Here is a 14,952-nt window from a genome sequence, read left to right as displayed (position 1 = left end):
TCAACGCCAGCAACAGCGACAACCACCTAGGCCAGCCCAGCAGCAACAGGTGAAGCCTCCTCCACCACAAAAGTCTACCCAACCCTTTTGACGTGGTTCTCCAGGGCATAGCCAGTATTCCACCATCTGCCCATCTCCCTCGACCCATAGGAGGACGTCTTTCTTGTTACATCAGCCATTGGGAGAACATCACATCGGATCAGTGGGTCCTCAACATCATCCGCCATGGCTACTCTCTCAACTTTCAGACACGTCCTGCACAAAGTCTGCCAAGAGAGTCTGCTTTGAACACCTCTCAGTCTTCTCTCCTCCTCCTGAATGCCATAGAGGAAGTTCCTCTAGATCAGAAGGGGCAGGGATTCTACTCCCGTTATTTTCTGGTCCCCAAAAAAACAGGAGATCTCAGACCCATTCTAGATCTTCGCGATCTCAACAAATGCTTGGTCAAGGAAAAATTCAAAATGCTTTTTCTGGCCACTCTTTACCCTCTTCTCTCTCAGGGCGACTGGCTATGCTCCCTCGATCTCAAAGAGGCATACACTGACATTCCGGTCAATCTGGCCTCCAGACAGTACCTCCGCTTCATGATCAATCATTGTCATTACCAATACAAGGTGCTGCCCTTCGGTCTTGCCTCCTCTCCAAGAGTGTTCACCAAATGTCTGATTGTGGTGGCTGCCTTTCTACGCTCTCACCACCTTCAAGTCTTTCCTTATCTGGACGATTGGTTAATCAAGGCCATTTCATCTCAGACAGTACTTCTGGCCACCAACCAAACCATCCTGTTTCTACAACTTCTGGGGTTCGAGATCAATCTACCCAAATCTCATCTCATCCCCACTCAGCAACTTCAATTCATTGGAGCGGTGCTGGACACAGTCCTCATGAGAGCATTCCTGCCGTCCAACCGTCTTCAAACTCTTCAATCTCTATGTCAGCAGGTGCTTCCACAACGTTCCATCTCTGCCAAGCAAATGATGATACTCTTGGGTCACATGGCCTCCACATTTCATGTCACACCCCTCGCACGTCTTCACCTGCGCACTCCTCAATGGACCCTAGCTACCCAGTGGTCCCAAGCGATGGATCCTTGCTCACGACACATATCTGTGCCATCATCTCTTCGTCAGTCTCTACAATGGTGGTTGATGTCCTCAAATCTCTCCAGAGGTCTTCTGTTTCATCTACCTCCTCATCAACTTGTCATCACCACCGACGCCTCCCCTTATGCCTGGGGAGCTCATTTGAACGAATTCCAAACTCAAGGACTTTGGACAGCCCAGGAAATGAAACATCACATCAATTTCCTGGAACTCAGAGCGATGTTTTATGCCCTCAAGGCCTTCCAACAGGTCCTCCTGCTGTGCACAGACAATCAAGTTGCGATGTACTACATCAACAAGCAGGGTAGGACAGGCTCTCGCCTCTTGTGCCAGGAAGCCCAGAAGATTTGGGCTTGGGCCACAGATCACCAACTATTCCTGAAAGCTATCTACATTCAGGGAGAATAGAATTCCTTAGCGGACAAGCTCAGCAGAATTCTCCAGCCTCACGAGTGGACACTCGATCCTTTGACTCTACAGTCCATCTTCGCTCAGTGGGGCACTCCTCAGATAGACCTCTTTGCAGCTCCTCACAATCACCAGCTGCCCCTCTTCTGCTCCAGACTCTACTCTCCTCACCGTCTGACAGCGGATGCATTTCTCCTCGATTGGTCCAATCTGTTCCTGTACGCTTTCCCTCCTCTGCCTCTCATGTTAAGAACCTTGTTCAAGCTCAAGAGGGAACGAGCCACCATGATTCTGATTGCTCCACGGTGGCCCAGGCAACATTGGTTCTCCCTTCTACTTCAACTCAGTTTCAGGGAGCCTTTTCTTCTTCCACTGTTTCCTTCTCTGCTTACGCAACATCAGGAGACCCTTCTGCATCCCAACCTACAGTCTCTGCACCTGACAGCTTGGTATCTCTCGGGCTGACTTCAAATGATGCTTTGTTATCTCAGCCCGTTCGTTCTATTCTGGATGCCTCCAGGAAACCTGCAACTCTGCAATGTTACCATCAGAAGTGGACAAGATTTTCTTCCTGGTGTCTTCTTCATCATCATAATCCTACGTCCCTTGCAGTGGAGACTTTGTTGGATTACCTTCTTTCTTTGTCTGACTCTGGTCTCAAGTCTACTTCCATCAGAGTCCACCTCAGTGCTATTGCTGCTTTTCATGAGCCAGTTCATGGGAAACTCCTTTCAGCTCATCCTTGGTTTCCAGATTCATGCGGGGTCTTTTCAATGTGAAACCACCTCTTAAGGCTCCTCCTAAAGTCTGGGATCTCAATGTGGTTCTCTCCGCCTTAATGAAGCCTCCGTTTGAACCTCTGGCTACAGCTCCTTTCAAGTTCCTCACTTGGAAAGTGGTCTTCCTTATTGCTCTCACCTCTGCCAGGAGGGTCAGTGAGCTACATGCACTAGTTGCGGATCCACCTTTTACTGTCTTTCATCATGACAAGATGGTTCTGCGTACACATCCAAAGTTTCTCCCTAAGGTTGTCTCGGAATTCCATCTCAACCAATCCATTGTTCTGCCTGTCTTCTTTCCGAAACCTCACTCTCATTCTGGAGAACAGGCTCTGCATACTTTGGACTGTAAGAGGGCTCTAGCTTACTATTTAGAGCGTACTAAGCCCCACAGATCAACTCCCCAACTCTTTCTGTCCTTTGATCCGAATAAATTGGGACGTCCTGTTTCTAAACGTACGTTGTCTAATTGGCTTGCAGCGTGCATTTCATTCTGTTATGCTCAGGCCCATAGAGTTCAAGCTATGGCAGCATCTGTAGCTTTCCTCCGTTCCACTCCTATTGAGGAAATCTGCAAGGCTGCTACTTGGTCCTCAGTTCATACTTTTACATCTCACTATTGTCTGGATGCATTCTCCAGGCGGGATGGACACTTCAGCCAATCTGTTTTGCAAAATTTGTTTTCCTAATGGCCAACCTTCCCTCCATCCCTCTTTTTGTTAGCTTGGAGGTCACCCATCAGTCAAGAATATGCTGCCTGCTTGTCCTGGGATAAAGCACAGTTACTTACCGTAACAGGTGTTATCCAGGGACAGCAGGCAAATATTCTTGCATCCACCCACCTCCCCGGGTTGGCTTCTTAGCTGGCTAATCCTAACTGGGGACCGTGCGCCTTTGTCGGGCGGGAAGGCACTCGCGCGTGCGCGGTGCGGCCTGCTAGAACTTTCCAAGTTCTTAGAGTGCAATCACTCTAAAATTGTCCGTACCGGGGCTCCGTCGGTGCCGTCACCCATCAGTCAAGAATATCTGCCTGCTGTCCCTGGATAACACCTGTTACGGTAAGTAACTGTGCTTTCTGCACTCCCTATCAGGCCTGGGCTGCGTCTCGAGAGGCGTCAAATCTCCCGCCTCTTCGCTCCATGGCCTCGAGTCCCATCTGCTCACTGGAGGCGTCGGGGGACCATGCTAAGCATCGTCATTCTAGATCCCCCTCCAGACACCGGGAGGGGCATCGTTCCAGGCATTCCTCGAGGCACTCCTCGAGGCACTCGGAGGTTTCCCCACAGAAGAAGCAGCCACGTTTGGGGTACTCTTCATCGGACATGTCTCCTCCGCAGGGACCGGAGTATGAGGAACCATCCACCTCTTATTCTCCTTGTCGCTCCCAGGTCTCTTTGGATCCCGAGGCCTCGACTTCGTCCAGTCCTTCTCGGAGACCGGTGCTGGCGGACCAATTGTCTTTTTCCTCCTTCCTCCGGCAAATGGCGGATGACCTGGACATCACTTTGGACACCGGTTTGCGGTACTCCAAGGAATACCTCGACACCATGCATTTGCCGCATCCTCCTGCGGAGTCTCTTCGCCTACTTCTCCACAAACTTCTCGACCAAACGTTTATGAGATGTTTTGAGACCCCATACTCCATTCCTGCGGTCCCCGGCAAGTTAGATGCCCGATACCGCACGGTCCATCACAAGGGGTTCGAGGGCCCTCAACTTTCCCACCAATCCCTGCTGGTCGAATCGTCCCTCAAGCGGTCTCATCCGTCCCAGGTGTACGCCTCGGTGCCTCCGGGGCGCGAGGGCAGGACCATGGACAAGTTTGGCAGGCGGATATACCAGAACTCGATGATGGCTTCCAGAGTTCTTAATTATACATTCCATTTTGCTTCTTATTTGGAGTTCTTCCTGCCTGTGCTTCGAAAGTTCACTCCTTACATTGAATCTCAGGCTCGCTTCGAATTTGAAGAAGTTGTTGCTTTGCTGTCCCAGCTGCGCCTTCAACTGATGCAGTCCTCCTATGACGCCTTCGAGCTCTCGGCTCGAGCTGCTGCCTGCTCCGTGGCCATGCGTCGTCTGGCCTGGCTTTGCACCATTGACATGGACCCGAACCTCCAGGACAGGCTGGCCAATGTTCCTTTTGCGGGAGCAGATTTATTTGACGAGTCTATCGAGACTGTGATGAAGAAGCTCTCTGACCATGAGAAGTCTTTTCAGTCTATTCTTCGGCCTAAGCCTAAGCCTCAACAGTCTTGACCGGCCAGACCGCCCTTGATCTATCAGAGGCGTTACACTCCGAGGCAAGCTCCAGCTGCCAGGCAGCCTGCAAAACGACAGCCTCCACAAAAGGCTCCTTAGAAGCCTCAACCGTCTAATGTCCCTAAGGCTACTCAGCCTTTTTGACTCTCTCTTAGGGAGCATAACCAACCTTGTTCTGCCATCCCCTGTTTTCCCCATTGGGGGTCGCCTCCATCATTTTTTCCATCGATGGACGGCTATTACCACCGACCTCTGGGTCCTTTCCATCATCAAGGAAGGGTACTCTGCAATTCCATCGGGTCCCCCCGGACCACCCTCAAAGAGAGTATCCTTCAAACTTGACTCAGACCGCCCTTCTTCTTCAGGAAGCTCAAGCCTTGCTCCGGCTTCGTGCCGTCGAGCCGGTCCCTGTGGACCAACACAACCGGGGGTTTTACTCCCGGTACTTCCTTGTTCCGAAGAAGACGGGCGACCTGCGACCCATCCTGGACCTCAGGGTCCTCAACAAGTTCTTGGTCAAAGAGAGATTTCGCATGCTGACCCTAGCTTCTCTCTATCCCCTCCTCAAGCAGAACGACTGGTTATGCTCTCTAGATCTCAAGGAGGCCTACACTCACATTCCCATTCATCCGGCCTCTCGCAAGTTCCTCAGATTTCGGGTGTGACATCTACATCTGCAGTACCGAGTGCTTCCGTTCGGCCTGTCCTCGTCTCCCAGAGTCTTCATGAAGTGTCTGGTGATGGTGGCCGCTGCACTCCGGACCAGGGGTCTTCAGGTATTTCCCTACCTCGACGACTGGCTCATCAAGGCCCCCTCGGCTCCAGAGGTCATCTCGGCGACCCTGGCCACTATTTACTTCCTGCAGAGTTTGGGCTTCGAGATCAACTTCCCCAAATCTCATCTACAGCCTACCCAGTCTCTCCCATTCATCGGAGCAGTCCTGGACACCATTTGACTCAGAGCATTCCTTCCTCCTCAACGCATGGATGCTCTTCTTCATCTCTGCCAGTCTGTGTCTTCTCGCCAGTCCATCTCAGCGAGACACATGATGGTCCTCCTGGGCCACATGGCCTCTACAGTTCATGTGATGCCTTTTGCCAGACTCCATCTCAGAATTCCTCAGTGGACCCTGGCTTCTCAATGGACTCAGGTGTCAGACCCGTTGACTCGACACATCATAGTCACTCCTGCTCTTCGGCAGTCTCTACTTTGGTGGATGACCTCTTCGAATCTATCCAGAGGTTTGCTGTTTCACACTCCTCCCCACCAGAAGGTTCTCACAACCGATTCATCGACCTATGCCTGGGGAGCTCATCTGAATGGTCTTCGCACTCAGGGATTCTGGACTGGGGCGGACCGACTCCATCAAATCAATCTTCTGGAGCTCAGAGCCATCTTCAATGCTCTTCAGGCTTTTCAACATTTGCTTCACGACATAGTGGTCCTCATTCGCACAGACAATCAGGTCGCCATGTATTATGTCAACAAGCAGGGGGGCACGGGCTCGGCCTCCCTCTGCCAGGAAGCTCTCAGAGTCGGATTGGGCGGTTCGCCACAATGCCTTCCTCAAAGCTGTCTACATTCAGGGGAAGGACAATGTCTTGGCGGACAACTTAAGTCGTCTCCTCCAGCCTCACGAATGGACACTCCATTCCGAGCCCCTTCATCAGATCTTTGCACAGTGGGGGACGCCTCAGATAGACCTCTTTGCGGCTCCCCACAACTTCAAACTGCCTCAGTTTTGCTCCAGGATCTACACTCCTCATCGCCTCGAGGCAGATGCTTTTCTGCTGGATTGGGGGACTCGCTTTCTGTATGCGTTTCCTCCATTTCCTCTCATTCAAAAGACTCTGGTCAAGCTGAAATCCGACCATGCCACCATGATTCTAATAGCTCCTCGGTGGCCCAGACAACCTTGGTTCTCCCTTCTACTTCAACTCAGCAGCAGGGAGCCCTTCCTTCTTCCAGTGTTTCCTTCACTGCTTACTCAGCATCAGGGATCTCTACTTCATCCCAACCTGCAGTCTCTCCACCTGACAGCTTGGTTTCTCTCAATGTAACTCCTCACCAGTTTTCCCAGGCGGTAAGGGATGTCTTGGAGGCTTCCAGGAAGCCTGCTACTCGACAATGCTACTCCCAAAAATGGACTAGATTTTCTTCCTGGTGTGTTTCCAATTCTAAGGTGCCTCAGCGAGCCTCCCTATCCTCTGTATTGGACTATCTTCTACACCTGTCTCAGTCTGGTCTCAAGTCTACGTCGATTCGAGTCCACCTGAGTGCTATTGCGGCTTTCCATCAGCCTCTACAAGGGAAGCCTCTCTGCTCATTCTGTGGTTTCCAGGTTTATGAAAGGACTTTTTCATGTCAATCCTCCTCTCAAACCTCCTCCAGTGGTTTGGGATCTCAATGTTGTCCTTTCTCAGCTTATGAAGCCTCCTTTTGAGCCTCTCAACAAGGCTCCGCTCAAGTTTCTCACTTGGAAAGTGGTTTTTCTCGTGGCCCTCACGTCTGCTCACAGGGTCAGTGAGCTGCAGGCCTTAGTGGCGGATCCACCTTTCACAGTATTCCATCATGACAAGGTTGTCCTCCGCACTCATCCGAAATTCCTGCCTAAAGTGGTCTCTGAATTTCATCTCAACCAATCTATTGTTCTTCCAGTGTTTTTTCCAAAGCCTCATTCTCATCCTGGAGAATCAGCTCTTCATACTTTGGACTGTAAACGTGCTTTGGCTTTCTACCTGGATCGCACCAAACCACACAGAACTGCTCCTCAACTTTTCGTCTCCTTTGACCCAAACAAGTTGGGACGCCCTGTATCGAAGCGCACCATCTCCAACTGGATGGCGGCTTGTATCTCTTTCTGCTATGCCCAGGCTGGATTACCCCTTCCCTGTAATGTCACAGCCCATAAGGTCAGAGCAATGGCAGCCTCTGTTGCCTTCCTCAGATCGATACCGATTGAGGAAATTTGTAAGGCTGCCACTTGGTCCTCGGTTCATACATTCACCTCTCATTATTGTCTGGATACTTTTTCCAGAAGGGATGGACAGTTTGGCCAAACAGTGTTACAAAATTTATTCTCCTAAGTTGCCAACTCTCCCACCATCCCATTGAGGTTAGCTTGGAGGTCACCCACTAGTGAGAATACCTGCCTGCTTGTCCTGGGATAAAGCAATGTTACTTACCGTAACAGTTGTTATCCAGGGACAGCAGGCAGCTATTCTCACGTCCCACCCACCTCCCCTGGGTTGGCTTCTCTGCTAGCTACCTGAACTGAGGAGACACGCCCGGACCATCGGGCGGGAAGGCACTGGCACATGCGTGGTGCGGGCATCTCAAAACTTCTGAGTTTCTTCAAGCAAGACATGCTTGTGAGACGTCCGTATCGGGGCTCTGTCGGATGACATCACCCACTAGTGAGAATAGCTGCCTGCTGTCCCTGGATAACAACTGTTACGGTAAGTAACATTGCTTTACAAAAGATAAATCGTGCCAAATGAACCTGATTGAATTTTTTGATTGGATGACCAGAGAGCTGGATCGATGACATATGCTAGATGTAATTTACTTGGATTTCAGCAAATCCTTTGATACAGTTCCTCATAGGAGGCTGTTGAACAAACTTGAAGGGCTGAAGTTAGGACCCAAAGTGGTGAACTGGGTTAGAAACTGGCTGTCGGACAGACGCCAGAGGGTGGTGGTTAATGGAAGTCGCTCGGAGGAAGGAAAGGTGAGTAGTGGAGTCCCTCAGGGTTCGGTGCTGGGGCCAATCCTGTTCAATATGTTTGTGAGTGACATTGCTGAAGGGTTAGAAGGAAAAGTGTGCCTTTTTGCAGATGATTCCAAGATTTGTAACAGAGTAGACACCGAAGAGGGAGTGGAAAATATGAAAAAGGATATGCAAAAGTTAGAGGAATGGCCTAATGCCTGGCAACTAAAATTCAATGCAAAGAAATGCAGAGTAATGCATTTGGGAATTAATAATCAGAAGGAACTGTATATGCTGGGAGGCGAGAAGCTGATATGCACGGTCGGGGAGAGGGACCTTGGGGGTGATAGTTTCCGAAGATCTAAAGGCGAAAAAACAGTGTGACAAGGCAATGGTTGCTGCCAGAAAGATGCTGGGCTGTATAAAGAGAGGCGTAGTCAGTAGAAGGAAGAAGGTGTTGATGCCCCTTTACAGGTCATTGGTAAGGCCCCACTTGGAGTATTGTGTTCAGTTTTGGAGACCGTATCTGGTGAAGGACATAAGAAGACTTGAGGCGGTCCAGAGGAGGGCGACAAAAATGATAGGAGGCTTGCGCCAGATGTATGAGGAGAGACTGGAAGCCCTGAATATGTATACCCTAGAGGAAAGGAGAGACAGGGGAGATATGATTCAGACGTTCAAATATTTGAAGGGTATTAACGTAGAACTTAATCTTTTTCAGAGAAAGGAAAATGGTAAAACCAGAGGACATAATTTGAGGTTGAGGGGTGGTAGATTCAGGGGCAATGTTAGGGAATTCTACTTTACGGAGAGGGTGGTGGATGCCTGGAATGCGCTCCCGAGAGAGGTGATGGAGAGTAAAACTGTGACTGAGTTCAAAGAAGCGTGGGATGAACACATTGGATCTGGAATCAGAAAATAATATTAAAAATTGAACTAAGGCCAGTTCTGGGCAGACTTGCACAGTCTGTGTCTGTATATGGCCGTGGAGGGTGGGCTGGGGAGGGCTTCAATGGCTGGGAGGGTGTAGATGGGCTGGAGTAGGTTTTAACAGAGATTTCGGCAGTTGGAACCCAAGCATAGTACCGGATAGAGCTTTGAATTCTTGCCCAGAAATAGCTAAGAAGAAAAAATTAAAAAAAAAAAAATTAAATTGAATCAGGTTGGGCAGACTGGTTGGACCGTTCAGGTCTTTATCTGCCGTCATCTACTATGATACTATGAATTCCAAAGTTTAATCACACATAGAGTGAAGAAATATTTTCTCTGATTTATTTTAAATCTACTACTTAGTAGTTTTATTACATGCCCCCTAATCCTAGTATTTTTGGAAAGACAAGCAATTCACATTTACCCATTCCACTACATTCAGTATTTTATAAACTTCTTTCATATCTACCCTGAGTTGCCTCCAAGCAGAAGAGCCCTAGTTGCTTTAGCCTTTCCTCATAGGAAGTCGACCCATCCCCTTTATTATTTTCTTTGCCCTTCTCTATACCATTTCTAATTCCTCTATATGTTTTTTGAGATATAGTGATCAGAATTGCACATAGTATTCAAGGTGTGGCTGCACCATGGAACAACACAAAGGCAGTTAATTTTAATATAGGTGTGGGTAGTGCAACTCAGCAGTGCTCTGCTGCAATTTATTTTATTAAAAAAAACCCTATAACATGTCTTCTGCAAGAGCATGGGGGCAGGTGCCAAAATTGACCCACTAAATCTGTTACCTGAAGTCATCTGGTAACACTGTGCCCTCTGATTAGCTTCAGAACTAAAACTTTTCCAATTCTTTTCTGCCTGCATCTATTTATTCAAACTAACATTCACAGCAGTGCATGCTGACTGGTAGTTTCCAAGACGATTAGAAAAATCTAATCATCTGATGTGATCTGGGACTATTCAGCAAGAAAGAAGGGGATGTCTCTTTTTTTGGGTGTTGATCTTGACTGCATTCTCATCCTATACAGGTGACCAGTGAGAAGCTGTGTAGGGCCCAGCATGAGCTGCATTTCCAAGCTGCCACCTACCTCTGCCTCCTGCGCAGTGTGCGGGAACATCTGGCATTACATCAAGAATACCACAGCAAGGGTGAGCGATCACCAGAAGATGTTGCTGGCCTGGTTGGACTGAAACTGCCTCAGCAGCCAGGAGGGAAGGGCTGGGAGCAGTGACTGAGGAAAAATACCCAGGCCTAGACTGTACTGGAGTCCAGGGAAGAATACAGGCAATAATAGTTCCTTCATCTCCTAACCAAAATGATTCACACTGGTTTTGCCCTGTTTGTTTCTCTTCTATTTCATTAAATAAAATTATTTTTAGTGAAATGTCTGGTTTGAACTCCTAATCACATATTCAGAAAACCATTTTAAATTTCATCCTCTGGAAAGTTAAGGTAGCTGCAAGTGGATCTGCCTAAGGTTACATTATGGTGGTGATAAGCTGGGTTGGGCATGAGCAAAGCTTGAAATGGAGAGCCTCAAGGAGCACTAGTTGTTGTTGTCTAGCTTCTGAGTGAGAACTCCGGCAGTGCTCCTATAGGAAATACTCTACAGCTGGACATAATGTTTGTGTCCCTAGGACAAACAGGTGGATCTTAGTTTTAAGTCCTCAGAGTAGGACCTTAGCATTTCAGGCTTGCAGGCAAACTACAATGTTGACTCGGTGAATGTCTTCATCAAGCCATGTCTTACTGTTCTTTTTGAAAATTAGTAAAGTCAGCTTTGTTTGATAAATTTATCACATAATTAGGTCTTTTTAAAATTGTAATTATTTTACTAACTTTTAATCCTGGGTTTTAAAAAATTTTTTATGACATGTATGTACTTCGCTGATTGTTCAGTTTCTTATGGTGTAAACTGCCTAGAACTCTTAGGTAATGGCGGTATAGAAGATTAAATTTATTATTATTATTATTAGCACATCTTGAAGAAACAGGGACATTAACCTGTTTCCCAAGCCAGATTCTAAGATAGTAATCTAATTTCATTTTGCATTCCATTGTAAATGATCTGAAATGTGGAAAGATGGATGTGGTCCCTCTACACAAAAGTGGAAGTTAAAGAAGAAGTGGGGAATTACAGACTGGTAAGTCTGACTTCTGTAGTAAGCAAATTAATGGAAGCCCTTTTAAAACAGAGAATGGTGAAGTTTCTGGAATCCAGTGGATTACAGGACCAGAGGCAACATGGATTCACTAGAGGTAGGTTTTGTCAGACAAATCTGATCAATTTCTTTGACTGACTGAGTGACCAGAGAATTGGATAGAGGGGAGTGTGCTAGATGTGGTGTATTTAGATTTTAGCAAAGCCTTTGATAGTGTACCACACAAACATCTAATAAATAAACTCAGTGCTCTTGAGATGGGCTCCAAAGTGATGGGCTGGGCCAGGAACTGGTTAAGTGGAAGACGACAGAGGGTAGTGGTCAATGGAGATCGCTCTGAGGGAAAGGATGTTACCAATGTTGTGCCTCAAGGTTCTGTTCTTGGGCCTGTTCTTTTTAACATTTTTATAAGCGATATTGCTGAAGGGCTGTTAGGTAAAATTTGCTCTTTGTGGATGATACCAAAATATGCAATAGAGTAGACATCCCAGATGGTGTGAATAACATGAAGAAAGACCTAGCAAAGCTTGAAGAGTGGTCTGAAATTTGGCAGCTAAAATTTAATGCTAAGAGATGCAAGGTTATGCATCTGGGCTGCAAAACCCCGAAGGAACGGTACAGTTTAGAGGGTGAAGAAATTCTGTGCATGACAGAAGAGCAAGACTTGGGTGTGATGGTGCTAACAAGTTGAAAAAATGAAGGCAAATGCTTGAAGGATGCTAGGGTGCATAGGAAGAGGTATTATGGCCAGTAGGAAAAAGTTGGTATTGATGCCCCTGTATAAGACTTTGGTGAGGCCTCACTTAGAATATTGTGTACAACTCTGGAGGCCACACCTTCAAAAAGATATAAAAAGGATGGAGTCGGTCTAGAGCAGTGGTCTCAAAGTCAAACCCTTTGCAGGGCCACATTTTGGATTTGTAGGTACTTGGAGGGCCTCGGAAAAAATAGTTAATGTCTTATTAAAGAAATGACAGTTTTGCATGAGGTAAAACTCTTTATAGTTTATAAATCTTTCCTTTTGGCTAAGTCTTAATAATAATACAGTCAAACCTTGGTTTGCGAGTGTTTTGCAAGACGAGCAAAACACTCAGCAAACTTTTGACTCGCAAACCGAGTGTTGACTCGATTTGTGAGCACCCTCCCCCAATAATCGGCATCGCTCCCCCCGCTCGCAAAGGCCCCCCTCGCTCCAACTAGCACCCCCCCCCCGCACAAACCGCCCCCCCCGCCCGAACAACTTAAACTTACCCCCCCCCCCCTGTCTGGCACCGGCACGCAGGCACAGATCGTGCGGTGCCTAGAAGATCTTCCAGCTTCTGCCTGCCTTGAGCATGAATCTGCGCATGCTCAAGGACTTCTAATTCTCCCTCTCGCCAAGATTCTCGGTGAGAGAGAGAATTAGAAGTCCTTGAGCATGCGCAGATGCATGCTCAAGGCAGGTAGAAGCCGGAAGATATTCTAGGCACCGGCACGATCTGTGCCTGTGTGCCGGTGCCAGACAGGGGGTGGGGGGTAAGTTTAAGTTGTTCGGCGGGGGGGACGGTTGGAGCAAGGGGGCCTTTGCGAGTGGGGGGGAGCGATGCCGGTTATCGGGGAGGGGGGGGAACGTATCAAAGCGAATTTCCATTATTTTCTATGGAGAAACTCGCTTTGATAAACGAGCATTTTGGATTATGAGCATGCTCCTGGAATGGATTATGCTCGTAATCCAAGGTACCACTGTATTGTAATTTATAGTTAAAGAGACATATGATCAAGAAACTGTTTTATTTTACTTTTGTGATTATGATAAACATACAGAGGGCCTCAAAATAGTACCTGGCGGGCCGCATGTTTGAGACCACTGGTCTAGAGGAAGGCTACTAAAATGGTGCATGGTCTTTGTCATAAGGCGTATGGGGATAGACTTAAAGATCTCAATATGTATTCTTTAGAGGAAAGGTGGGAGAGGGGAGATATGATAGAGACATTTAAATACCTACTGGCGTAAATGCACGAGTTGAGTCTCTTTCAATTGAAAGAAAGCTCTGGAATGAGAGGGCATAGGATGAAGTTAAGAGATGATAGGCTCCGGAGTAATCTAAGGAAATCCTTTTTATAGAAAGGGTGGTAGATGCGTAGAACAGTCTCCAAGAAGAAGTGGTAGAGACAGAGACTGTCTGCATTCAAGAAGGTGGATAGGCACATGGGATCTCTTAGAGAGAAAAAGATAATGATTACTGCGGATGGGCAGACTAGATGGGCCATTTGGCCTTTATCTGCCATCATGTTTCTATGTATAGTTCTGTCCATCACTCCACCACCATCCTAGCCTAACATTAGTTAGTCTCAGTTTGGAAGGGTTTATACAGACAAATTGTGTTAAAACCTCCAAAAATTAGTGTTGAAATAATTTGATTTTTAAAACATTGTTCAGTTTTAAAGCTGGAGTGTTTTCACTATTGACTAAATAGAAATGTATATTTTTGTATTATTTTGTTTTGGAATAGCATGTTTTATATTTAGTGCACACTGTTATAGTACAAAAACAAAACAGCACAACACAAATTTGAAAAAATCCACACAAAAGCAGTGAAAAGTACCTTTTTCAACAGGCCTATCCTGATCTTTTGAATGAGAAAAGTGGCTTAAAGTTTGCAAGATGTAATGGCAAGTGCTTTTTATATTTACAGAACTGTTTCTTGTTTGTTTTAGATGTTGGTGTGTTTGTATGTTTTTTATTTATAAATTTTTATGCATAATACAAAATGCCATATCACAACCAAACAAGATAGTACAGATAATAGAAAGTCTTCTGCATGGTTCTTTCGCGGAGACTCAACCATTCAGAACAATAAGAACCAGAAAAGAAATCCAGCTCCTCCCCTGCACTCCAGTGTCAAAAGTTCAGTCTAGCACTTCGAGCTCCGTGCAAACCATCCCAAACAGGAGCCCAAGTCCCCTTAAATCTTCTCCACTGACCAAAACCACCCTTTTTTTACATCCAAATATTCAGATTTTAACAAAGTAAACCGTTCATTTCACCACATAGTAATAGTGGGCATCTCTGCCTGTCTTCTCAGTAATAAAATACATTTCCTGGCCAACAACGAGGCCCTTTGCAATAACAAATCCTCCCCTCCTTTGATAATCACAGAGAAGTAACCTGAGAAAAGAGCAATACATCTACCCATAAAGGTAGCCTGTGATGCAAAACAGTCTGCAGTTAATGTCCAACAAAAGACCAAAATGTTTATAATCTCTCACAAGACCAAAACATATGAAGTAACCCAACGGGCACATAGCAGCATTTAGGACACCGAGCATGAGGAGCAAATCTTGATACATAAACCCGATAAGGCGAGATGTAGAGAAGTAAAAGAAATTTATACTGTTGTTCTTGTAAGACAATGGAACGAGTCAACGCTTAAGATATTTCATCAGGCGACGTAATCCGTCATCCGAAATCCATTCAGCAGGAAAAAGGTCTTGGTTTCACACCGCTACCAAAACTTCATCATCCCAGAGGGCACTGAAACTGCCCAAACTGACCTGATGAAAAGATAAACTGATCCGGGACTGACGTGATAAAGTTAAAGTCTCTCTC

At 46.8% G+C, this 14,952-nt stretch overlaps 1 protein-coding gene across 2 annotated transcripts in view; it reads left to right on the top strand.

Annotated features, from left to right (window-relative positions):
* The window catches only part of FMC1 (formation of mitochondrial complex V assembly factor 1 homolog), a 53,993-nt gene extending 43,408 nt beyond the window's left edge, over positions 1-10,585 (top strand). For both annotated transcript variants that reach the window (XM_033935187.1, XM_033935186.1), the window contains one exon: positions 10,229-10,585. In XM_033935187.1, the coding sequence (XP_033791078.1) occupies positions 10,229-10,432 (204 nt within the window). In that variant the 3' untranslated portion in view covers positions 10,433-10,585. The remainder of the gene's footprint in view (positions 1-10,228) is intronic.
* The last annotated feature ends 4,367 nt before the right edge of the window (positions 10,586-14,952 follow it).

The sequence above is a fragment of the Geotrypetes seraphini genome, chromosome 2 (assembly GCF_902459505.1).
Source record: "Geotrypetes seraphini chromosome 2, aGeoSer1.1, whole genome shotgun sequence".
Taxonomy (NCBI): Eukaryota; Metazoa; Chordata; class Amphibia; order Gymnophiona; family Dermophiidae; genus Geotrypetes; species Geotrypetes seraphini.
The sequence above is the reverse complement of the archived record's forward strand: the minus strand, read 5'-3'. Positions and strand labels throughout refer to the sequence as shown.